The sequence below is a fragment of the Budorcas taxicolor genome, chromosome X, assembly GCF_023091745.1.
Source record: "Budorcas taxicolor isolate Tak-1 chromosome X, Takin1.1, whole genome shotgun sequence".
NCBI lineage: Eukaryota > Metazoa > Chordata > Mammalia > Artiodactyla > Bovidae > Budorcas > Budorcas taxicolor.
In genome coordinates this window covers 105,283,429-105,310,752 of record NC_068935.1, presented here as the reverse complement: position 1 = coordinate 105,310,752, position 27,324 = coordinate 105,283,429, and the positions used below count along the sequence as shown (strand labels likewise).

At 40.8% G+C, this 27,324-nt stretch overlaps 1 protein-coding gene across 1 annotated transcript in view; it reads left to right on the top strand.

Annotated features, from left to right (window-relative positions):
* The window catches only part of OTC (ornithine transcarbamylase), a 73,106-nt gene that overhangs the window by 31,227 nt on the left and 14,555 nt on the right, over positions 1-27,324 (top strand). Inside the window, exons 5-6 of the mRNA XM_052663597.1 lie at positions 18,987-19,140; positions 21,125-21,247. Of these exons, the coding sequence (XP_052519557.1) occupies positions 18,987-19,140; positions 21,125-21,247 (277 nt within the window). The remainder of the gene's footprint in view (positions 1-18,986; positions 19,141-21,124; positions 21,248-27,324) is intronic.

Below are 27,324 nucleotides of genomic sequence, written 5' to 3'. Positions count from 1 at the left end.
TGAAAAAAACCTGATGGGGAAAATACTGAATGTGGCAACAGAAAAAAAAAATAAAGCAAATTGGGCCAGTGTCCTGAAAACTGTTAAGTGCAATTTCCAAAATGTCACTTATTTAATCAAATGATTTAATTATTCATTTATTCAAAAATATTTACCAAATGCCTGATTTTTCATCCAGGTGTTGTTTTAGCACTGAGAATAAAATGCTGATCAAATCAAACAAAATACTTTTTCAAGTGGAAATTATATTCTAGAGGGAAGAGGCTTTCAGTAAACAAAAAATAAAGCATGAATACAATAGAGGGTTGAAATAAGTGCTATGATGAAGTCAAAGCAGGGGGATCTGCGGGTAGAGTGGAGGCTCCTTTAGATTGGGTGGTCAGGGAAGGCCTCTCTGAGGAGGTGACTGTTAAGGGGAGTGCTCACTGAAAAGATAGAGCGAGGTATTCAAGGCTATAGGGAAAGCATCTCAGACAGCAAGAGCTGCTGGTACAAAAGCTTAAGGCAAGAACAAGTTTGATGCACTGGAGAACAGAAGGACAGCCAGCAACGTTTTTATATCAGCAAATAAACATATTTTAAACTTACAAATTTAAAAAACAATGTACCCTTACAAGCTGGTCCTGTCTCAGCCACCAAAAGAAGGAAAAACCAGATCAAGAAGTAAAAGACCTACATACACATTCAAAATAAAATGCACTGCTCTTTTCTTGCATGCATGCTAGGTTGCTTCAGTCATGTCTGACTCTTTGTGACCCTCTGGACTGTAGCCAGCCAGGCTCCTCTGGTCATGGGATGCTGCAGGCAAGAATTCTGGAGTGGCTTGCCATGCCCTGCTCCAGAGGATCTTCCCAACCTGGGTCAAACCTGCATCTCCTGCGGCTCCTGCATTGCAGGCCGATTCTTTATCACTGAGCCACAAGGGAAGCCCCATTGCTCTTTTCTTACTTGATTACAATAATTAAACCTGTTTACTTGTCAAAATATAGTGGGTGAGGGGGACAGGAGACTTCCCTTACAGTCTAGTGGTCAAGATTCCAGAGGCATGGGTTCAATCCCTGGTTAAGGAACTAAGGTCCCTGCATGCCATGTGGTACAGCCAGTATATATACAACTGACTCATTGGAAAAGTCCCTGATGCCTGGAAAGATTGAGGGCAGGGGAAGAGGGCATCAGAGGATGAGATGGCTGTATGGCATCACTGATGCAATGGACAAGAACTTAGGCAAACTTCGGGAGATGGTGAGGGACAGAGAGGCCTGGCGTGCTGCAGTCCATGAGGTTGCAAAGAGTCGGACATGACTGGGCAACTGAACAACAACAACATAGCCAATATATGTATATATATATATCATGGGTGAATTCTCTTTAGCTAAGTCACAGTTGAGTATCATATAATCTGAGGGCACCACTGGGGAGTGAAAGGGAGTACTCAGATGGAGCTGTTGACTGATATTGTGGAGGAGCTGGTATGTCAGGGTCCCAAGACCAACCCCAGGTTCAATGATCCATTAGGAGGATTCACATGACTCAGGATATGATCATGGCTAAAATTTGTTACAAAAAAAGGAAAGAAAGCAAAGGGAAAAGGCACATGGGCAAAGGCCAGGGGAGACCAGGCACAAGGTTGTAAGGGTCTTCTCCTGGTGGGGTCACACAGTTCATGCTTAATTCCCCCAGCAATGAGCTGTGGCTGCATGTGAGAAATGCTATTTTCCGTGGAAGCCCATTAGACACAGAGTGCATAAGACTTTTATTGGGAACTGGTCACATAGGCACCATCTGCCTAGCATGAAGCCAGCTTCTAGACTCCCAAAAGGATTTTGTTCAGCGTAATCCATAGTACTTTTACAAACAATTTAGGGAGTGAGCCATCTTTATCGTTTCCGGGAATGGTGGAAACCCTCCCACCACAGTTCAAGTTCCCAGGTGCCAGCCAAGGACCAACCTAGGAAGCAAGCCTTTTAAAGACAGCCGTCTCAGGACTGCTGTGTTAACTCTTTTTTTCCCCCCCCAACAAATGGGCTATGATTTCTCTTCTGAAGTTTGCTAAACTAGTAAGGACGTGTATCCTACACCCATGGAAAGACAGCCCGAAGATTCAGTGTGGATCCTCAGTTCAGTGTGGATCCCTGTAGGGTCAGTCTCCCATTGGTGAAAATTGACCATTGCTCACTTCCCTCTTTAGAAAAATCTCTCTTAGTGATTCTTTTCCACCCCTAACATATCAGAAGCTACAAAAGATATACATATGTATTCCATTACATTTGTTTCAAATTTGGTGTTATTTTCAGATTTTGTTAATTCTCAGATGCTCTACCAGGGTCAATCAAGGGTTGGATGTTCTATTTTTCCCTTCACTCCAGGCTTGTCTTTTTAGATAGGACACCTTGTGTGTGTTAGTTGCTCAGTCGTGTCCAACTCTTTGTGACCCCATGGATTGTAGCCCACCAGGCTCCTTTGTCCATGGGATTCTCCAGGCAAGACTACTGGAGTGGGTTGCCATTTCCTTCTCCAGATCACTTATTCTTTGGAAGTTTAAAAATGAATGAAACTTAGCAACAGCAGTGGGACATTATCACTCCACTTTCAAGCCTTTCTGTTTCTTCCATAATGACAGCTGTTCATGCCTAATGCTCTGAGTCCACTATTGAAAGGTTCATAATACAATAGCTTCACAGTCATTTTCACTTTAACACAGTAATTAGTAAAACAGCTTCAGGAAACATGTGTATGAAAAGCACCATATAAAACCAAATAATATAACATTGTTCTACTCTAATTAAGTCCCCTATAGAGGTAATTTACTTATGGCAGTGATTGCCGAAGTGTTTTCTGCCAGTGTAAAACCAGTAGGAAGGAAACTCAGCATAAACCACTGTGTTAGTTTCCTAGGGCTGCCATACAAATTACCACAAACTTGGTGGCTTAGAAACAACACAGATCTATTCTCTCACAGTCCTGGAGGCTCCTGCTGCTGCTGCTGCTAAGTCACTTCAGTTGTGTCTGACTCTTAGTGACCCCATGGACTGCAGCCTACCAGGCTCCTCTATCCATGGGGTTTTCCAGGCAAGAGTACTGAAGTGGGGTGCCATTGCCTTCTCCAGTCCTGGAGGCTAGAAGCCCCACATCCACATGTCAGCAAGGCCATGTTCTCCCTGAAGGCTCTAGGGAAGAATCTTCCCTCACCTCTTGCTAGCTTCTGGAGGCTCTCAGCAAGCTTTGGCACTCCTCAGCTTGTAGCTCGGCTTGTAGCTTGTCACTCCAGTCTATGACTCCACCTTGATCTTCTCAGTATATCTCTGTGTTTCTTCTCCTCTTCTAAGGAAAACATCTGTCACTGGATTTAGGGTCCAGCCTACCCCAGCATGACTTCATCTTAACTAATAACATTTGCAAAGACCCTACTTCCAAACTCGGCCCCATTCTCAGTTTCCTGGTAGATATGAATCTGGGGGACACCATTCAACCCATTGGGCTTGGGGGTGGCTCAGCGGTAAAGAATTCACCTGCCAATGCAGGAGGCACAGTTTCGATCCCTGGGTTGGGAAGATCCTCTGGAGAAGGAAATGGCAACCCACTCCAGTATTCTTGCCTGGGAAAAATCCCATGGACAGAGGAGCCTGGCAGACTACAGTCCACGGGGCTGCAAAGAGTCAGACATGACTTAGCAACTGAACAACAACAACATTCAACCCACTACACAACCACATATCCATATGGCCCTGCAGCAACATGGAAGGGTTTCAAATCATTGTCATTCTGGTAGTTCAAATAATGGAAGTTACAAAGGAATTTGTGGATGAGACACAGTCCTTAAGAGTAGAAATGTGAAAAAAAGAGTAGGAGTTAAACTATTGTCATATTGACAGGAATGTTTTGAAAAGCTGAAATACTGTTCCTAAGATATTTATAGTAATGATTTTAGGACCAAAAAAGGTAATCTTATTTAGATTTCTTGGTAAAATGTTTTAAAATGTTGGCACATAATGGGAAATATGTACCTAACTGGATACTGATACATTTGTATCTAAATAGGAAATATGATGTCTCCATGAATATTTACAGAGGCCACCAAGCAGCATGGCAGTTTTATGTCCTTGGGTAAATAGTAACAAAAGCCAGTTGTTCACAACATGAAATATGATATAGTTCAGAGGCAGTTTGCCATAGTGTAAGAGTACGGGCTTTGAAGCAAGGTTGGACTTTAGGTCACAGCTCATACCACATTGGCCCTGTGGTTTGGACCAATTGCTTCTGAGACTTAGGTTTTTCAGTTGTAAAATGGATTTACAAATATGTATCCCAACGAGTTGTATGAGGGTAAATCACATAGTGCTTTTAAAGCACAGGCACACGGGAGAAATTCCTGTATTTTTCATTGAATCAAGTTACAGTCTAATTCAATCTCAGGAGAAGCTCTGACTCAATTCTGGCCATCTTCGTGGTCTCCTAGTCAGTTTACACTGACCCAACACTGAAATTCCTATAGCACATTTTGAGGAGGTCATTATGAATACCATTATGCCCTAACCATTTATCTCCGAGGTCTTCAAAACCAGACACTAACATATACATCAAAATAGTCTGACCATCATAGAAGCCTACGTGAAGAAATTTCATATGGCAATTTCATTCAACATCCCTGGGCTTCTATCTTTGAGGGGAGCCAATCTAGGTGTGCTGAAGGCATTATTTTGTTTCCTTGTCATTCTTATATTGATATAACTAAAATTATAACCTGGGTAGAGAATATCAGAGCATTGGAATATTCTCCATTCCAGAGGGAGACTCAGTCAGCAAGTTTATTCCTTGGCCAGTTTACACTGGGGATAAAGTCTATGGCTCCTCTAGGGCCTTAGCCTGTTTCCATAAAAAATAAAAATAGGAAATGCCCATTTTTAAATGATTACAGGGTTCTTAACGGTGTCATTATACACAGCCCAAAATTCCTCCCACTGTTGGCCAATCAGTTATTCAACTGGTTGGAGAGAGACATCATTGATAACATACTGAAAATTAGGGGTGAGAAATGGAATATTTATTGCCATATCAGTAAACAAGGAAGTCACAGTCATCAGTGACTGCAACCCTCCAACGTGAGTTGGTGAGCCCTAAGGGCACTCAGGAAGGAGAATACCTGTGATCTAGCAGCCATCAGAATGGCGGCCTCTACCTAGGTGAGCCCTGAGGAAGGAAGCTCAGGATGTGAGAACAGGATACTGGCCCCAGATACCTGAGATGATTATGAAAGGAATGATTTCAGTGAGCCCAGACTCTTGCAACTTTCCACACAAAGAAAAGTTAAGTTAGGTTAACTTTTGAATTAAGTTAACTGAATTCCTTGTTAGGTTACCTGGTTTTCTTTAATTAACAACAATCTTCAGATGTTCAGACTACCTGCCCTTTGCTAACAAAACTTCTATATAATCTGGCTCCTCACCTCCTTGGAGCAGTTCTCTCCTGGTTCCTTGAGATTCTGTCTCCCAGCCTTGAAGTCCTAAAAATTCCCACCAAATAAAACATAACTCTCAACTTTCAGGTTGTTAATATTTTTTAGGTCAATGCTAGGACACACGGTAATTCAAGGCAGGATAGGGACATAGGGAAGAATGCATGGCACGACCCTATGAGAATACAACCGCTGTCTGCCTTCAGCTTTTGCAATGCATCCACCACGTTCTGGTAGTTTAGGGACTACTCAACTCTTTCTGGGGCTTCCCTAGTGGCTCAGACGGTAAAGCGTCTGTCTGCAATGCAGGAGACCCGGGTTCGATCCCTGGGTTGGGAAGATCCCCTGGAGAAGGAACTGGCAATCCATTCCAGTATTCTTGCCTGGAAAATCCCATGGACCACGGAGCCTGGTAGGTTACTGTCCATGGGGTCGCAAAGAGTCGGACACGACTGAGTGACTTCACTTCACTTCAACTCTTTCTAAGCATATCAGGATTGTTGAGTGATTGCCCATCTCATCCATATCCATGTTTGCTCTTAAGATCTGGCCTAGCACACTATTTGGGTTTGGGGTTTTGTTTGTTTGTTTGTTTTTAGTATCTGTTTACCCACCCACATGGACTCTGCATCAGGTCTTCCTCCGGCCATAGGAGACTTTGTTTACAGTATTTATTGTTTTGGGGTTTTTTTGCTTTATTTTGGCTTTGTGGGAGTTTTAGTTAATTTCTAAACAAGTTTTGATTTCATACCAAAGGGAAAAATATTAAAGAATAATAGAAATTTGAGATTTCAAAGATCTTTATGAGCTATTTTATATCAACCATCCTTTTCATGCCTCCTCCACACCATTCCTTCGAAATCATTCTTTAGCCTGCATGAAAATATCCAGCATCAGGGTATTCTTTATATACGGAGCTATCTTGTTCCATTTTTATACAGTCTGACTTTTCTGACCAGAATTCATAGAAACTGACAGAGAGTTCTCTTTTACATTGAATTAAAATAGATCTTACTATGGCTCTTCTCAATGTTCCTCTGTTTTGTATTATCTTCATAAACTCATATATTTTAATATGTTAATACTTGAAGGTTTCGATTCATTGCAGTTAATACTCTTATTGGTGCTTAAATTGTACCCTATTTGGCCAATGTGATCTGTCTTCAAGTTGGCTACTGGGTCATTTTGACATAACGCTATTAGTCTTTGATAACTCCCTTGCACATTTCTTCACTAAGGCCAAGAATTAGCCATTACTCTAGGAAGTCCTATTTCATTTTCAATTACTTTCAAAATCATGTTTGGGAGAAATTTCCTTCTTTGAATGGTATTTTTTTTCTGGTTATTACAGTCATACTCTTTTTGGTTAAAAAAAAATACTAAAAGAGATTTTTAAAATAGTTAGAACCACCAATACTGCCATTATCCAGAAATAATCAATGTTAACATTTTATCTCCTCAACTATCTTCCCATTTAAAATCCTATGTCATGCTCTTCCTCCTTTTTCTAAACAACAGGAAAAGAGACAATGGTGGAAAATAGTTGCCATTTTAAAACATTTAGGCAAAATCAAGTTGAATAAATATTTGAGCTTGTTGACTATTCATTTTAAATCCTCATAGCTAATTAAACATCCAGAGCAAATTGATCAGTGTCAGAAACTTTAAATTTGGGTACTTTGGATTTTGCAAAAGCTGTTTTGCTACCATTGTTGACAGATTCCTAAGACTGCAAAGCTGCAGGAATCCATTGGAAGGCAAGCAAAACTATATGTTCAATGGAAATGAAGAGGGACCAAAATGAAAAGTCATTACAGAGCCAGAGAGTATTTTTAACTTTGTCAACCTTTCATTTGTAACACATAACACAGCTCTTACAATATTTAAAGCTGGGATAATAAATTTCTGGAGGGCTATATAGAAAGCCCAGTGAATCCATAGTAAAGAATTCTCCTGCCAAGCAGGAGACCCAGGTTTGATCCCTGGGTCAGGAATGTCCCCTGGAGGAGGAAATTGTAAACCACTCCAGTATTTTTGCCTGGAGAATCCCATGGCCCGAGGAACCTGGCAGGCTACAGTCCATGGGGTCACAAAAGAGTCAAACGTGATTTAGCAACTAAACAACAACACAGAAAGCCCAGATTACTGTTAGGGGGCCTGTAAGTCCAGCCCAAATTACAGGTTTGTCATTGTTTCCAGTGAAAAGTGTTTTTTTTAAAAGATTTTTAGTAGACTGGAAGGAAAATAAGAATGGTGACTTCTCTATGATTCATAGTGCTTTTAAACATAAAGCAGAAAGCAATATTATTGACAAAATAATATTGACTATTTAAAGATCTCTAATATCTTTGTTTTCCCAAGTGATTCCAATGTGAAAACAGCTTAGGAGTTGCTCCTTCCCTCATATCACTGAATCTGTTTCACCTGCAGCTTCTGTGGCTGAAGGATTGAAGTGACATTTTCTATTAAGCTTTGTCATGTTCCCCCTTGCTCATAGATTCTTTAATGTCCAAGAGACTCTTATTGTCTATAGAAATAGTCCCTATTCTTTGTACTTTGTTTTACAGTTCAATATCTTAATCTTATGAATTTAGCATTTCTATAAACATAAAAAGGGTAAACATTAGAAAAAAGAGCAAATATTTTTATTTGTTTTGTTTAGTCACTCAGTCATGTCTGACTCTTTGCAACCCCATGGACTATATAGCCTGCCAGGCTCCTCTGTCCATGAGATTCTCTAGGCAAGAATGCTGGAGTAAGTTGCCATTTCCTCCTCCAGGGGATCTTCCTGACTCAGAGGTCAAACCAGTGTCTGCACGTCTCCTGAATTGCAGGCAGATTCTTTACCGCTGAGCCACCGGGGAAGTCCAATATAATACTCTTATGAATTTAGCATTCCAATAAACATAAAAGAGCAAACATTAGAAAAATGTTATGGACTTGAAAAATATTCACAACCTAAAAGTTGAGAGTTATGTTTTATTGTGCAGGAACTTTTGTGACTTCAAGCCCAGGAGGCAGCATCTCAAGTAACCCCAAGAGACCTGCTTGGAGGAGACAGGTTATATGAAGTTTTGCAACAAAGGGCAGATAGTCTGAATGTAGAAAGCCAGATATCCCAAGTAAGGAATTTAGTGGTTTTCCATGTATGGGAAGATGTAAGAGTCTGGTTCACTGAAATCATTCCTTTGATATGCTCCTCAGTTGTCTGGGGCCAGTACCTTGTGTTTTCACATCCTGAGTTTTTTCAGGGCTCACCAGCTCACCATCCGTGGTAGCTTTAATCACTGATGACTGTGATATCCTTTGTTTATTGATACTGCAGGGAATATTCCATTTCTCATATTCCTCAACGGTTCTCAAAGTGTGGTCCCCAAACCAACAGCATAAGCAGTATGTGGCAGCTTGTTAGAAATGCAAATTTTGGGGGCCCCTAAAACAACAACCAGACCTACTGAATCAGAAACACAATTGGCTGTGTTCTAATAAGCCCTCCTGGTGATTCTGATGTTGTGTTTAAGTTTCAGAGCAATTGCTTTAAATGGTCACATACTAACTTATACAGCCACTAAATCAAATACATATTAAATGAACAAAACAAGTCTCATCAACCATTTAAACGCTGATTGCAACTTTATCAAATGCTCTAAAACATTTAACTTAATCACAACCCTAGCATTTCAAATTTTCTTGAATGCTCTAAATATTTTAAAAAGGAAAATATATACATAAAACACCGTATTCATTAGAGAGCTGATTAATTTTTTAACAATAAAACTAAGCACAATGCTATTAATATCATAGATTTAATTTTGTTTACATTCTTGCCCCTACTTTTATTCTTATCCTTACAAGATCCTGGAATTTAAATGCGTGTGTGTAATTCTAGCAGACTGGAAAGAAGAAAAATCATCTCAAGAGGCTAGGAATGCAGATTAAGCTGATTGGTGATCACTTAATTTTGGTTGGGTTCGGGAACTGCTTGCTAAGTTCAAGATGAATTAAATTCAAGCTGCCATCCACTAGTTTGAATATAGTTTTATCACCTAGTTTTCCCTTTTAACAATGGGATCTGATACTGGTTTCCTATTGCTGCTTTAACAAATTACCATACATTTAGTGACTTAACACAAGATTTATTATCTTACGCTTCTGCAAGTCAGAGGTCTAAAATGAACCCCCCAGGGCTGTGATCCTTCAGGAGGCTCCAGCTGCTACTGCTGCTGCTAAGTCGCTTCAGTCGTGTCTGACTCTGTGTGACCCCATAGACGGCAGCCCACCAGGCTCCCCCATCCCTGGGATTCTCCAGGCAAGAACACTGGAGTGGGTTGCCATTTCCTTCTTCAATGCATGAAAGTGAAAAGTGAAAGTGAAGTCGCTCAGTCATGTCCGACTCTTAGTGACCCCATGGACTGCAGCCTACCAGGCTCCTCCATCCATGGGATTTTCCAGGCAAGAGTACTGGAGTGGGGTGCCATTGCCTTCTCCATCAGGAGGCTCCAGGGGAGAATCCAATTCCTTGGTCTTTCTGGCCTCCAGTGGCTGCCTACATCCTTTGGCACATGGTCCCCTTCTTCCATATCAAAGCCAGCAACACAGCTAGCATCTTCTCTTCTGACCTCCTGCTTTGCTTTCTTTCTCTCTCTCTCTCTTTTTTTTTTTTGCCTCACTGTGCAGCTTACAGTGTCTTACTTCCTCAGCTAGGGATTGAACCCATACCCCCTGCAGTAGAAGCACAAAACCCCAACCTCTGGACCACCAGGCGTGTCTCCCTCCTGCTGCTCTCTTATAAGGAACCTCTCTCTTAGATTAGACCCAGCCCAGGATAACCTCCCCATCTCAAGATCCTTAATTGAATCACACATGGAAAATTTCCATTGTCATGTAAGGTAACACTCATAGGCTCTGGGTATTAGGACAAGAACACCCTGTGGGGGTAGGGGGGCTTATCCTGTCTTCCATAGGATCCTTGCTTCTGTTTTTCATATCAATTCTCATTTATTAAAGAAGTTAAAAGCTGGGGTATCATTCAATTTTTATTTGTTTTCAGTCTCTGGCAGGACATGACTCATTGTAATATTTTTATGCTTTATTAACCTGGCCTAGTTTCAATGTTTTAAACTATATGCCTTTCTGATGGGCATTGTTTTATAATTAGTTGGGTCACCAAGAGGTTTCACTCCCAGAGTGACAGGAGAGTGAGTTTGAAAATTTAGATTTCTTCTTCAGGACAGTAAACTAAATATTTATTTTGGAATAAATGGTTGTATCATCTTTCTAATTGGAAATTGTGTATGACAACAGGTGCTAGTTAGCTGCAGGATTCTTCTTATACATCACTTCATGTAAGACCACAAATGCTGATGGGGCTTTTCCATTCATGTTATAGCTTCTACTATTTCTAGGACAATTTAACTTCTAAGTTGTCTTAATTATTTGTGGTTTACACACACTAAAAATGGCAGATATCTATACTTTGTGAACAGAAATATACTTAACAAAAACCCACAAAATATCTATCTGTATCTACACAGTTACATATAAGCATTTTCCTACTTACTTGAGTAAATACATTTAAATGTAATGGTAATAGTCATCCTTCTTTGACACTACAATTATATTTTTGTACATTTTCTTTATATTCACTCTTTTCTTATGAGCTTCACGGCCTTTTTATAAGCACAGCTTGCTTTACTTAAAGACTTTTGCTATAAATGCTCACAACTTGACAAACGGTTAAGCTGGTCCTTTTTTCCTTTTAGCACTGCCCCTGCTATTTTAAAAATATCTTTGGCTTCCTAGCAACAACAGGGTGTTACAGACTATACTGATTTTACCCTGCTGAAGGACATGGAATTAACTAGCCTCTGGTTTGTGGCTCCTTTTTTAGGTATAGCACAGTATTAACACCAAAATTTGGGCACTAGGGATGCTTACAAATGTTGAGGGGAAAAAAGATTACAGCTATCACCACTGCCATGGCACTGCTCTTGGTAGTGACTGTGTTGTAGCCACGCGTTCTGGGAAACAAACTCACTCAGAAGGACAATGCAGATAGTGGAGTGCAGTTTATCACACCGGCGGGCCCAAGGCAGAGTCTCCTCTTAGCCAAGGACCCCCACCAGCATTTGTGAAAATCTTTTATACCCCATGTGTATGTGTCTGAACCCACCACTCCAAATTCCTTGAGACTTACATAAACCAAGGAAAATACAATCCCAATAACCCCATCATTCACGTGCTATGTGCTCATGTGCTCAAACAGTCAAACAATCAGCCAATAATCAATAAACCCGAGGTTACACTCTGAGAGATACAGAAAAATGTATGGCCTGTCTGGAGGAAGGGGTGATTAGTGTATGTTTTCTCTTAGGCAATGAGTAACCTAGATACGATCTTCAAGGTTCCCCTGTCTGGAGGGAGTCTTATCCTTGTGTTGTTTTCATAGGCACTAAACACAGAGGTCAGAGTCCACTGGAAAGGTGGCTGAGCATGATCAGCATGAACAGGCCTAAGATGGAGTCCAGGCCCTAGGAATTCCTTCTTCAACTGAACTGAAAGGAAAATACAGCAGACCCTTGAACAACACAGGAGTTAATCCACATATAACTTACAGTCTACCCTCTGTATCTGTGGTTCCTCAGCATCCATGGATTCAACCAACCATGGACTATATTCTAGTATTTACTGTTGAAAAGATGCACTTACAAGTGGACCTCTGCAGTTCAAACCCACGTTGTTCAAGGGTCAGCTGTACTTCTTTTATGTGTATGAGATCTTGTTCTTTCCAGCATAACATATTGTGTTGTTATCCCTTACTTTTCTTAAAGTCTGAGAGTTCAGCCACTACCAAGACTTTCCTCCTCTACACTGATCCATTGTTCCACCCAGAAGCAGAGTATCCCACTCTGCTGCCACCTCCTCACTATCTCTGTTTTCTAGGACAATGGTTCTCAGCCTTGTCTGTAGATTGGACTAACTTGGAGAGCTTCACAAATATGGATATGAATCCCCCACCACAGCTTCTGGTTTAAACTTCCAAAGGGCTGACTATGGCATCAGCATTTGTACACCTTCATAGGTGATACTAGTGTTCAGCCAAGATCAAGAACCCTTCTAGGAGGTGTTGGGCAACCTCAAAAAGCAGACCAGTCACTATTTTATGAGATTATACCATAAAGGTCCCAGGGATACAAAGTCCAAGTTATAAACAGGGCAAGTAAATACCTGCTTGCCTGTTGGCTTCTTTGCTTCCTGAACTCTTGGGATTGTTCAAGGCAGGGAACGATAACTGCCCTTTTTCAATATTCTTGAAAATTTCAAGTGTATAGGGCGTTGACTTCTCCAGTTGCTCTCCCAGTGTTTCCCTTGGTCAGCCTCACCTTTCTTCAATTTTTCCTAATCTTGCTGTAATTACTTCAAAGCTTTCAAAAGCCTTGGTTTTCTCAACTATGAGATTAAGATAACATTTACAAAACAGGGCATTGTAGAGTTCATGAACCAAGAGGTTGGCAGCCTACAGTACTAGTTCCCTAAAACTATCTGAGAGGCTACAACAGAAGTCAGATCAGTTTTTCTGACTGGGAGATTCCAGAAAGTCAACTGCAATCTGCTAATCCAGATTTTTTTTTAACCCCATCTCTACACACTGAGGGAAGTGATGCATATTTAAAGATGTCCTTTGGGGTCAAACACCCCTCTACTGCTCTCTGATAGGATTTTAACTATCATAAAATTAACCAATTCTTCTGAAAAAGGAAATTGATCATTGTTTATAATTATATACCTTATTGGGATATCTACCACCATCTAAATAACTTTCCCAACATAGAGTTTAAAACCTGTATTATGTAGTATGAAATGTCAGTATTCCTGTACTGTGAAGGAAATTTGTACTGTGATCTTGAAAACAGGGGAGAAGATCTAAAATTCTTTTAATATAATAGCCTATGTCTTAGGACTATGGTTCAAAAACTTTGGAGGGTTATCTGAGTTACTTGGGGAACTTGGTAAAAGTACAAAGACCCAGCCTACTCTATTTCAGGAGCTTGGACCTCTGTGGTCTATTATTCACTTAGTTCTAATATACACCCAAGTTTGGGAACCATTTCCTCAGGGCATGAGACTGATCAAGCTAGGTGGTTACTCTAAAGATGGTGGCTTTAATGGAAGAGAGTAAATGATTCATTTTTCAGGATTTGAGGTGCTTTTTTCTTTCAACTGAACTAGAAAGCATTCTCTGCCAATGAGATTGTGGACATAGTCCTCTGTCATTGTGGGCTGCCATCCCTTGATCTCTTGATTTCTGTGGAGTGGGGAGAGGCTGGTTAGGTTTCAAAGAAAAGAATGAATGGTACTTTTGAAAATATGGTGGCATCAATTTCCTCTTTATAAGGAGTCTCGAACTTTAATGTGCAAATGAATCACCTGGAAACCATGTTAAAATACAGATTTTGATTCAGGGTGGGGCCTGTGATTCTGCAGTTCTAATAAGCCCCAGGTTAGATGCTGATACTGTTGATGTGAGCAGTGAGGTTCCAGCTTTGGTTCTTAACCTTGGCTGCACACTGGAATTTCCTGGAAAGTCTTAAAAAGTGCTGATCAATAGGTTGCACCTCTAGAGATTATATTTTTCTGATGAAATTGATAGAGATTATGGCCTGGGCCTCAAGAGTATAAGAAATTCTCTAGGTGAATTTCATATGCAGCAAAAATGGAAGATCCTGACCTTAGTCAACCATCAAATATCACCTGTTTCGCAGGAGAAACTCTAAAGTGGCTCTTTTAGTCACCTCTTTCAAACTGCAATAAACAATGTGCTTAGACAGCTCAGAGCACTGGTTTCCAAGTCTTGACCCCCCTCCCCTGATGCCCTGCCATACGAATTTTTCATCAGAAGTTTTAAAATAAGAAAATAAAGACAACAGAGTCAATTTCATAAAGCTAAATTAATTCAAGCTCAAGGATATTTTTTTTTCAAGGATATTTTTGAAATTAAGTCATTCACACATTTTTTGTTGTTAAAATGTCTTCTTCTACTAAATGAAGATATTAACATATTTTATATGTTTATTTGTTTGTTTCTCATGTCCTTAGTTTTCTAAACAAAAAGTTAGAAATCTTATGTTCATTGCCATATGGTTTTAGAAATTTTGCTTCCATGAAATCTGAAAATCTGGAAGCTATGGGTATGAGAAATTAGGAAAATATGAAAAAAAAAATGAGTCCAAGGACTTACAGTGGTTAGGACTCTGCACTTCCGCTGCAGGGGTCATGGGTTCCATCTCTGATCATGGAACTAGGATTCCGCATGCCACACATCTCAGCTGAAAAAATAAATCCAAGTCTAGAAAATATTGTTGCTGGAATATGATTTTCAATCTTTGACTGTCTGATCTCTTGGAGAACGGAATTTTTTAAGTGATGCTTGAATTTTATAAGCACCAACAGTTTTCTATGGACTGAGTTCAGTCCATATCAGTTCAGTTCAATCGTTCAGTTGTGTCTAACTCTTTGTGACCCCACGGACTGCAGCACACCAGGCCTCCCTGTCCATCACCAAATCCTGGAGCTTACACAAATTCATGTCCATTGAGTTGGTGATGCCATCCAGCTATCTCATCCTCTGTCATCCCCTTCTCCTCCCACCTTCAATCTTTTCCAGCATCAGGGTCTTTTCAAATGAGTCAATTCTTCACACCAGATGGCCAAAGTATTGAAATTTCAGCTCCAGCATCAGTCCTTCCAATGAATATTCAGGACTGATTTCCTTTAGGATGGGCTGGTTGGATCTCCTTGCAGTCCAAGGGACTCTCAAGAGTCTTCTCCAACACCACAGTCAAAAGCATCAATTCTTCGGCGCTCAGCTTTCTTTATAGTCCAACTCTCACATCCATACATGACTACTAGAAAAACCATAGCTTTGACTAGAAAGACCTTTGTTGGCAAAGTAATATCTCCGCTTTTTAATATGCTGTCTAGATTAGTTATAACTTTTCTTCCAAGGATCAAGTGTCTTTTAATTTCATGGCTGCAATCACCATCTGCAGTGATTTTGAAGCCTAAGAAAAGAAAGTCTGTCACTGTTTCCATTGTTTCCCCATATATTTGCCATGAAGTGATAGGACTGGATGCTATGATGATAGTTTTTTGAATGTTGAGTTTTAAGCCAGCTTTTTCATGCTCCTTTTTCACTTTCATCAAGAGACTCTTTACTTCTTCACTTCTGCCATAAGGGTGGTGTCATCTGCATATGTGAGGTTATTGATATTTCTCCCAACAATCTTGATTCCAGCTTGTGCTTCATCCAGCCCTGCATTTTGTGTGATTCAGATAATGAAGATCATGGCATCTGGTCCCATCTCTTCATGGGAAATAGATGAGGAAACAGTGGAAACAGTATCAGACTTTATCAAAAATGGCTCCATAATCACTGCAGATGGTGACTGCAGCCATGAAATTAAAAGACGCTTACTCCTTGGAAGAAAAGTTATGACCTAGATAGCATATTGAAAAGCAGAGACATTACTTTGCCAACAAAGGTCCGTCTAGTCAAGGCTATGGTTTTTCCAGTGGTCATGTATGGATGTGAGAGTTGGACTATGAAGAAAGCTGAGTGCCAAAGAACTGATGCTTTTGAATTGTGGTGTTGGAGAAGACTCTTGAGAGTCCCTTGGACTGCAAGGAGATCCAACCAGTCTATTCTGAAGGAGATCAGCCCTGGGATTTCTTTGGAGGGAATGATGCTAAAGCTGAAACTCCAGTACTTTGGCCACCTCATGAGAAGAGTTGACTCATTGGAAAAGACCCTGATGCTGGGAGGGATTGGGGGCAGGAGGAGAAGGGGACAACAGAGGATGAGATGGCTGGGTGGCATCACTGACTCAATGGACGTAAGTCTGAGTGAACTCCGGGAGTTGGTGATGGACAGGGAGGCCTGGTGTGCTGTGATTCATGGGGTCGCAAAGAGTTGGACACGACTGAACGACTGAACTGAACTGAACTTACTCTGCATATAAGTTAAATAACCAGGGTGACAATATACAGCCTTGACATACTCCTTTCCCGATTTGGAACCAGTCTGTTGCTCAGACATATAAAAAGGATTAATTTTCCAAATATACGATGATTTAAATACAAATCCATAAAATACTTACTAAATGCATACTAGCTTTAGTTTTTATACAGTTTCTTTTGACATGGTAATATCACCAACTACTTTTTGATCTTTCATCATGAACAAGGCATCATACTATGCCTCTTATGTAGGCTATCTCATATAATCCTCACAACAACACAATGAGATAGATACCGTTCAGTTCAGTTCAGTTCAGTCACTCAATTGTGTCCGACTCTTTGCGACCGCATGAATCGCAGCACGCCAGGCCTCCCTGTCCATCACCAACTCCCGGAGTTCACTCAGACTTACATCCATTGAGTCGGTGATGCCATCCAGCCATCTCATCCTCTGTTGTCCCCTTCTCCTCCTGCCCTCAGTCCCTCCCAGCATCAGGGTCTTTTCCAATGAGTCAACTCTTCTCATGAGGTGGCCAAAGTACTGGAGTTTCAGCTTTAGCATCATTCCTTCCAAAGAACACCCAGGGCTGATCTCCTTTAGAATGGACTGCTTGGATCTCCTTGCAGGCCAATGGACTCTCAAGAGTCTTCTCCAACACCACAGTTCAAAAGCATCAGTTCTTTGGCACTCAGCTTTCTTTATAGTCCAACTCTCTCATCCATACATGACCACTGGAAAAACCATAGCCTTGACTAGACGGACCTTTGTTGGCAAAGTAATGTCTCTGCTTTTCAATATGCTATCTAGGTTAGCCATAACATTCCTTCCAAGGAGTAAGCGTCTTTTAATTTCATGGCTGCAATCACCATCTGCAGTGATTTTGGAGCCCAAAAAAATAAAGTCAGCCACTATTTCCACTGTTTCCCCATCTATTTCCCATGAAGTGATGGGACCAGATGCCATGATCTTTGTGTTCTGAATGTTGAGCTTTAAGCCAACGTTTTCACTCTCCTCTTTCACTTTCATCAAGAGGCTTTTTAGTTCCTCTTCACTTTCTGCCATAAGGGTGGTGTCATCTGCATATCTGAGGTAATTGATATTTCTTCCGGCAATCTTGATTCCAGCTTGTACTTCTTCCAGCCCAGCATTTCTCATGATGTACTCTGCATATAAGTTAAATAAGTAAGGTGACAATATACAACCTTGACATACTCCTTTTCCTATTTGGAACCAGTTTGTTGTTCCATGTCTTACAGATGCAGAAACCAAGTTATAGAGAAATTAAATAACATGTCCGAGGTCACACATCTAGTAAGTTAGAGAGTCAAAATTACAAAGTCTCACTTATAATAATAACTTATTATAAGACTAACTTATAATAACTAACTTATAAGGTATAAGGATACCCTATAATAATGACTCTGTATTTAATAAAACTAGTATCATGAGAGGTTTTCCCTTTTTTGCCATTATAAAGAGTTCCTTAAAACTGAAATGACTAGAAGCCTCTGCTGTGGGGTTTCCGTTTAATAAGAAATAAGACATAATAATGAAAAAAGCAAGATTTTAAACAAAAAGCCATTCCTGTTATTTTTGTAAGGCTAAAACTTTAGCTGAGGGACTGCCATCACTCTAACACATGGAGAGAACTTAAACTCTGGATCCCAGATTCTCATTCCAGGTTTTTATCATCTGCAGATATGAGGCAATGTATTATAATGGTAAGATCATGGACTTTTGAAATTAAACTGACTTTGGTTTGAAGATGAGTTCTTCCAACGTAATTAGTTGTGTGAGCTGGGGCAAGTTACTAAACTTCTTTGTAGTTCAGGTCCTTCAGCTATAAAATTTGAATAGTTATATCCATCTTCACTGCCCACCAGAGACAGACGTCCAATGTCAGGCAGAATGGCCCAGCTCTGGGGACCCCACTGTGCTTGGCCCTTGGTGGGAACAGGCTAGGGAGGTTGTGGCCTTGACAGAAATGCTGTGGCAGATCCCAAAGGTGCAACAGCTGGGGGCTGTCAGCTAATGGCACTCCTTCCAGAAGGTTCTCTCTTGAAAAACAATCTGTGTGTGTACCTTCATGGTTGCCACACTGCTACTTTCTATTTTGTAGTGAAACTGCATACTTGAGGGGTGATGTCCCCCCTCCCAAATGCCACAATCCAGTTTACTAATTTTTCTCTATATATCTTGTCTTTGGTCTTGTCCCTTTCAACTTTACCAATTGCCATATATCAATTATAGTTCATCATTACAATTGATAGGCCCACAGTTGGCTTCTTAGCACTGCAAAAAATACTAAAATCAAGGCTAAGACATCAGGGGAACAACATCTGGCTTCTGTAATGACTACATATTTATCATTAGCTTTTAAACCTGTCATGTTGATAGGTAGTTGTAACAGTAAAAATTTCATGTATTAGCATTTCTTATGACTCTTATAAGATCCTAAATTAAGAAGGAATTATTAAGCCTAATCAACTTGGATAATCTTTTCTTCATTTGCCACAGTGTGTTGTCTAGCATGACAGATGCCGTGCTGGCACGAGTGTACAAACAATCAGATCTGGACATCCTGGCTAAAGAAGCATCCATCCCAATTGTCAATGGGCTGTCGGATTTGTACCACCCTATCCAGATTCTGGCTGATTACCTCACGCTCCAGGTTGGGTTACTTCTTTGCCTCACACAAGAGCAAAATCAATAAATAATTCCTAAGTAGCTCTAAATGGAAGCATTTAAATTGTGGTACTGGTGTTTTGTTTTCAAATAACATCTTGGCAGAGAAGCATAGCATATGTGTACAACTTGATATTCAAGGAAGATAGGGCATTATTGAAAACAGACTAGAAGACACTTCAGTTCTCAAACCTTTGCTTTTTGGGTGCCATATTTATTTAACACAGTGGATGAACAGGGAGTGCTGGAGCACAGAAAATGAAAACATCTTTATGTCATGCATAATACGTCAGGTTCTATGATTTGGGAGTGAAGGCTGATGGAGAGTGCTTTGAATATTCAAAATGGCCAATTACTAGATCACTTTCTGAGAAGAAGGCCATTTGCTATTATTTTAATAAACTGCTTAAGACTGGAGTTAAGAGCATGTAGAATTCATAGAATGGACATGCAGATTTAGCCACATCCCTTCAAATTATGAACCTGAATAACTTTGAAAGATTCATTCTGTTGGATTGGCCACAGCCAATCTACATAGTCTTGCCACTGGGAATCCTAACAACCATGGTTTCTGCATCTATGAACTATTCTGGGAGACAGGGCAAACTGGACAGGTCCACCTTGCTCCTCATTTGAATATGCCACACACATGTAAATGTGAGGTTAAACTCAAAATGAAACTCTTTGATGATGAAGATAAGATGAATGCAGAGAGGATATACTATGTTAGACACCAAGCAGCTGTTTGTATGTATGGCTTTACATATATGCCAGATAATTTAATGCTTCTCGCTGGGGTTTCATCATTACTAGTTTATATACTCATGAGGGACAGTGAAATGTTCTGTTCATCATATTGTCCCCTGCAGGACCTGGTGCAATGCCTTCATAACAGACATGCTCAAAATAGGAGTTGAATGAATAAATAGCAACTTGTTAAGAGCATGGCATTTAAATCAGATGGACCTGGATTTACATCCTAGCTTAGCCACTTAACTAATTTGTGACCTCCAAATTAGTTAGCCTTTCTCTTTTAAAAATCTTAAAATCTTCACACTTACATTTAAATCTCTTTACATTTGTAAATATATAAATGTATACAATATATGAAACCTACAGACACTTCAAGAAAAGTAAAACACCCATGTGCCCATTATGCAGTTTTGGCAAATCTTACTTTAGACTTTTTTGTTTTTAAGTAAAATATTACAGGGACTTCCCTGGTCGTCTGGTAGTTAAGACTTCAGGGTTCCACTGCAGGGGGTGCAGGTTCAATCCCTGGTCAGGGAACTAAGATCCTGCAATCCCATGCTGTGTGGCCAAAAAATATTACAGGTAGATTTGAAGTCCGCTGTGTAACTATCTTTGATCCCATTTCCTCCAACCCCTCAAAGACATTTTATCCTGGTGTTTGTATTTATGATTTCCAAGCATATGTTCATACTTTAACTGTCCATGTCAATATCCATAAGAAATCAAGTATATTAATGGTTTTTCAGCTATATAAACAGGACCATTCTCAATACCCATGCTATATTGTTCTAGGTGCATTCTATTTCCCCTTTCTTATTCTAACAAGTATAAGCTTCATAAAAGCAGAGATTTTTGTCTCCTTTGTTCATTGTTATATCTCCAGGGCCAAGGACAGTGTCTGGACATGGATGGTTCTCAATTTGTTGAATGAAAGAACAAATGCCACAAAGATTCAGATTTGCGATATAGGAACATATGAATCTTCATAAGTTCATATGATATCCTGGCTTAGATATTAGGATATTTTTTTGGTTATTAGGACTTCTTTTTGGTGATTGTACCTTCATGTTATCAAATTGCTCTGTATAATGCAAAAAAAAAGTAGTTTCTTCATTCCAACAAAGATGTGGACTGTTTCTTTTATAGTAACTCTAATAATTGTTTCACAGAAGTGGATTTCCTCCTGGATGTAATTTCCTCCATCCCTTGCCTTTCAGGAACACTACGGCTCTCTGAAAGGCCTTACCCTCAGCTGGATTGGGGATGGGAATAACATCCTGCATTCCATCATGATGAGTGCGGCTAAATTCGGGATGCACCTTCAGGTGGCTACCCCAAAGGTAGGGAAACTTTCTGCCTTGAAACTAGCACCCGTTGGAAATCATTCCCAGATACAATCACCTAGTGAAAAACAGACCTCTCTTCCATTCAAGGAGAGCACAGTTGAGGCCACAAAATTTAGGTTATGTTGCTATCCCTACTATTATAGCTATCCAGCCTCTTGAGTGTCCAATTTCCCATCTCTACAAAAAGAGATAATCTTGGCTGATGCCTTTCATCTTGTGAGTTTCTGTGTTAAAAGCATGTCTGAATTATCCCTTTGAATGCCCTGAAACCAGCCATTATGATAACTGGCTTTCTTGTGTATTGCTACCACAAAGGCTAAAGAATATAATGAAATCCAGACAGGCTAGAAATCTCAAGGCATGGGGAAGATGCTGTCATTGTTCAAATATTACAGTTTGGTGAAAACAAATTCAATCAAATGTGAAGGACACAGTGATGGCGTCTGCATCAGCTTAGTGCTTCAAAACTCAAATCCAAGGGTCCTTCAGCCTTTTAAATCTGAATCCTGGCTGTGAAGCTGACCTACCCTACTTCCCATCCTGCTGTTAATCTCTCACAGGACGTATGGGAACGGGAACAGGCCTTCTTTTATAGGTCCAAAGTAACCCTTTTGATATACAAGAAACTAGTAATAATTGTTGTCTGTGAGAAGTGAAGCTGGGAGGTTCAAGGTTAGAGGTAGGAGGGAGACTTTATTTCTGCAATATATCCTTTTATATGGTTTAAATTTCTTAACATGTAAATGTTTTACGTACATGATTACATAAGTCCATAAATAAATACACTAAAATTAAAAAGTGCAGATCCTCCTAGGAGAAGCCCTATGTTACAAAACTCCCAGCTTCGAGTATAGGATTAATAGATGCAAACTAGTATATATAGGATGGCTACACAATAAGGTCCTACTGTACAGCACAAGGAAATATATTCGCTACCCTGTGATAAACCAGAATGGAAAAGAGTATGTATATTATATATTTACGTATATGTATGTATGTTCTTTTTATATATAATGGAGTCTTCTTGCTGTGCAGCAGAAATTAACACACTGTAAATCAACTAAACTTCAAAAAAATTTTTAAAAAGATACTCCTAGCCTCATACAGAATGAGTAGGCCTTTTAGAGGATAAAAACTAATCCTACAAGTGACCCATACACAAATCAGTTCTGAGCTATCCCCACAGAACCTTTTACATAACCCATCTCTACTAAGTTCTTTTCTTTGTTACGTTTCTATTAGTTATGATTTCTGATCAGGAGTCTTTTGGAAGGAAAATGCCCCTAAATAGAAGACATTGCAGAAACAAAGGACAGAATTGACCTTTCCGTTAAGGGACGATGATTTATAATATTGTGCACCAGTGTGTTTCTGGCTGAGCATGTGTTTGCTCTCAGTGGTCACTGCCATAGTTCACTCTGATAACCTAACACATTCAGAGGTGAGTGTGTGAGGCCTAAAACTCACTCTCTGTTTCTGCTTCTTGAGTTTAAGATTGACTAAGGGATTTCTTTGGACATGGGACTATCAGTGCTAAAACCAGGAAGGCCACAGGCAAACTAGAGTGATCTGGTCACCCAAATGTCATGTCAGGCACAGTGCTTCAGGCTGATCAAACAAGTGAGCTCTGGAGTGTTGCCCCAACCTGAGACAGGGAGGATGGGCTTTTATCCTTGGAACCAGTCATTGGTCAAGGGCAGCATGGAGAGGTGGGTGGTGAATCCTCTGGCACTTTTTTTTCTTTGTGTTTTGCTAGCTTCAGATTTTATCTTTGAATTCTTTTTTTTTTTTTTGATAATTGGAAGATAATTGCTTTACAGTATGGGCTGGCTTCTGCCATACAACAATGTGAATCAGCCACAAGTACACATATGTTCCCCTCCCTCCTGAACCTCACCCCCCACCCCATCCCACCCCTCTAGGTTGTCACAGAGCATCAGGCTGAGCTCCTTGTGCCCATACAGCAGCTTCCCACTTTAGCAGGAAGAGCAGCTGGGGAGTCAGAGGGCCATCCTAAAGAAGAGCTGAGTGTTAGGTATTAAAAGCACACTGATGGGGACTTCCCTGGTGGCCAGTGGTTAAGAATCTGCCTGCCAATACAGGGGACTCAGGTTCGATCCCTGGTCGGGGAAGATCCACGTGCCACTGAGCAACTAAGCCCATGAGCTGCAACTACTGAAGCCCATGCTCTAGAAGCCTGCACACCACAACTAGAGAGTAGCCCTCACTCATGGCAACTAGAGAAAGACCTGGTGCAGCAGTGAAGACCCAGCACAGCCAAAACTAAATAAATAAGTATATTTAAAAAGCACACTGAAAAGGGAAGAGGGGGCAAAAGATACAGATCAGGGTCCTCTGAGGGCCTCCGGGTAGAGCACCAGCATTGTCTGCTGCATCCTGCCAAAACCAAATGCAACAAACAAGGCAAAAGAAAATGTCTTCCCCTCGTGTTCTTGCTGAACCAGTTCGAGTCAATGTACCGTGCTGCCTTAGTCTCCCAGGACTGCCATAACAAATTCCCACAAACTGGGTGGCTTAAAGCAACGGAAATGTATTCTCTCACAGCTCTGGAAGCTAGCAGTCCAAAATCCAAGTGTTGGCAGGACAACACCCCGCCACCACCACACACACACACACGCACACACACACCCACACAATACCTCTAGGGGAGGATCCTTCCCTGTCTCTTTCCCACTTCCGGTAACTTCAGGCATTCCTTGCCTTGTGGCTGCATCACTCCAGTCTCTGCCTCCATCCTTCCTTTATTCCCACTTTCTCTGTCCACATGCTCCTCTTCTTATGAGGATAGCAGTTATATTAAACTTCAGCTAAGCTCAGTCGCTCAGTCGTGTCCGACTCTTTGCGACCCCATGAATCGCAGCACGCCAGACCTCCCTGTCTATCACCAACTCCCAGAGCTTACTCAAACTCATGTCCATCGAGTCAGTGATGCCATCCAATCATCTCATCCTCGGTCGTCCCCTTCTCCTCCTGCCTTCAATCTTTCCCAGCATCAGGGTCTTTACAAATGAGTCAGTTCTTTGCATCAGGTGGCCAAAGTATTGGAGTTTCAGCTTCAGCATCAGTCCTTCCAATGAATATTCAGGACTGATTTCCTTTAGGATGGATTGATTGGATCTCCTTGCAGTCGAAGGGACTCTCAAGAGATCTTCTCTAACACCACAGTTAAAAAGCATCAATTCTTCGGTGCTCAGCTTTCTTTTTGGTCCAACTCTCACATTCACTGGAAAAACCGTAGCTTTGACTAGATGGACCTTTGTTGGCAAAGTAATGTCTCTGCTTTTTAATATGCTGTCTAGGTTGGTCATAGCTTTTCTTCCAAGGAATAAGCATCTTTTAATTTCATGGCTGCAGTCACCATCTGCAGCAATTTTGGAGCCCAGTATGACCTCCTTTTAACTAAGTACATCTGCAAAGACTCTACTTCTAAAAAAAGGTCACATTCTAGGACTGGTGGTCCAATGGTTAAGAATCCACCTAGTAGTGCAGGGTATGTGGGTTCGATCCCTGGTCAGGGAACTAAGATTCCACATGCCTTGGAGCAAATAAGCCTCTACTAGTGAGCCCACATGCTCTGGAGCCCACATACCACAACTATAGAGACTCTGGCCTGCAATAAAAGATCTCACATACTGAAACTAAGATCCTGAGCATGCAACTAAGACCTGACACAGCCAAATAAACAAATATATTTTTAAAAGGTCACATTCTGAGGTTCTGGTGGGGAATAAATGTTTGGAAGACATTCTTCTACCTAATACACTTGCCATAGAAGAAATGCCAGGTAGGCAGCATAGGGTGTCACCCTATTTTATAGAGTAAACTTTGGGTACTCAGAGAGCTAACTCTTATAAGAGAGAATTCACTCTCATTCAGCAAAAACTGAGATAAAAGGTCAGATTTGACATGTGAATAAGGTAGTTCTTCATTTTATGGGAAAACTTAGCACACTCTTACTGCAAATCTAGTCTGAGGAAGGGCTCTATATTAATGCAAACAATTTTACAGATAAAATATATATTCACAATGATTGTTCCCTGCTATAAGGTTTTTTTGGAAAGGTTTTATTCTGTTGGGGAAATACATGATTTAAACATTTTATTGCATGTCCGAGATGTTTTATTAACATCAAAGGGAAAACTTCCAATGTTACAGAGTAATTTCAGTATTGTTCTTATGCAGAAACTCATTTAAATGATAACAAGCACTAAAACCTGGTTAAATCTGGGTGGGAGTAAGAGTTTTCAAAAGTCTTCTGGAAAGTCTGAAGTGTAGAAGGTGCTCCATCAATTTATAAGTAGACCCATTTCCTTTAAAGATAGAGCTAGCAGGTTTATTATAAATTTAAGAATCACTGAAAAATTTCCAAGGCCATAATTAATCTATTTCCCCATCCTTTAACCAAGAATAACTTACATGTTTGAGAAAACATAATTTTGTCCTGGATTGTAAAGTTATTCCATAAACTATTGATGGTAATGATTTTAACTTTGTTCTAAGTGAGTATTTAGACTGAACTGGGTCTGTTAATCACCTTCATCTGGTTTTAAGATTTATGTCAAAGCCAATGAGTGATTTAGTACTGAAAGCTTAGCTGTGAGTAAAGAATTCCTCTTTGTATTCTCAGTCATGGCCCAATGCATGCAAGGTTGGGTGATTTTGTAATTTCCAAACCACTCTGTTGGTTCTCTAAGTACTTATTGATTCCTTCTCTAAGAATGATTATACTTGGAAGTATAAAACCTGCTTTCCAGAGGGAAGGCTGAATTTTCAGGGCAGGAGGTACCTGGGGTAAGAGCCAAGCCTCTTCATTTATGTTTACCAGTATGAATGGTCACAACATGAGGTGCTAAATTAGCAAGCCTTTATTAATTACCTTCCCCAAATATAGATAAACAAAGCTCCAGAATTTATGGCTATTGAGGGTGATAAAGCTGCAAAAAGATCTGCAGGAATCATCACCATCTGATAGCTTCTATCCTCAAGAATTTTTTTATTGAGAGAAGGAACTATGATAGATAAACATGTGTAAATAAACACAATTTCCAATGAATAAACCTGAACATCCCTGCTGTGGGCTGAGTTTCCTGAGAAGCAGACTCTGACACAGAGTTCAGCCTGCAGGTTGTTGATGACGGCGTGCCCTTGAGAAGGGAGGGGAAGGAAACAGGAGAAGTCAAACTGTGATGCAGGCCCGAGAGCAGCCTCAGCTGACCTGATAGAGAATTCTAGATCTGAGATGGTCATTTAAGGGTTGTTGCAGGTTGGGAGGAGGGAGTCAGGTTTTCATGTCCCCCTGTCAATCAGTCTCAGAATGCAGGTGGCCTTGGAAGGGTATGCGACCTTGGGTGCGTCAGCTCTCTGCAGCTGTGCCAGTGCCCAACTAGGGCTGACAGCTGAAAGCCACCTTCCAGGGCATGCGCAGCAGCTGGAGCACAAGTCCATTATTCATGAAGGGGATCTGGGTGGCTTACCACACCCATTGCTGTGCCCTGCTGAGAGTTTATAAAAAGAGGCATAAATCAATTCTAAGAATTCAGGAAAATGAGAAAGATGGGGAAGCTGAGAATAATGATGGTGTTTTGACTGACGAGCCTTCCACTTGGAGGGTCTGGAGGTGGGGCTGGCCCAGGGTTTTGACAAAGGAGGAGCCGACATGTTCCAATAAAGACGCCCAGGAAGGGACAGAGGGGGCAGTGTTCAAGGGTGAAAGGCTGTGACGGCAGCAAAGGGCAAGACGTGTACAAGTATGACAATTAGATTGGCTTTCTGGCAGCAAGATGTTGAGAAAAATTAAAAGAGACAGAAGCAAGAGATGTCGGCGGGAAGACTTGATACCCTTAATCAGCTTCGACTTATGGGACAAGTGGTAAACATTGAAGGCTTCGGAGATTATTCATGCTGCTGTGTATGGTGCACACTGGAGGTTGAGGATGGAAGAAGACGGGCTACCTGTGGGGTCTAGAAGAGCTGGGGGGACTTCAGCTGTTTCCACAGCATCCCCTCACCTAAAGTTGAGACCAGAGTGAGCAAGCAAGGTACCTAGGGTG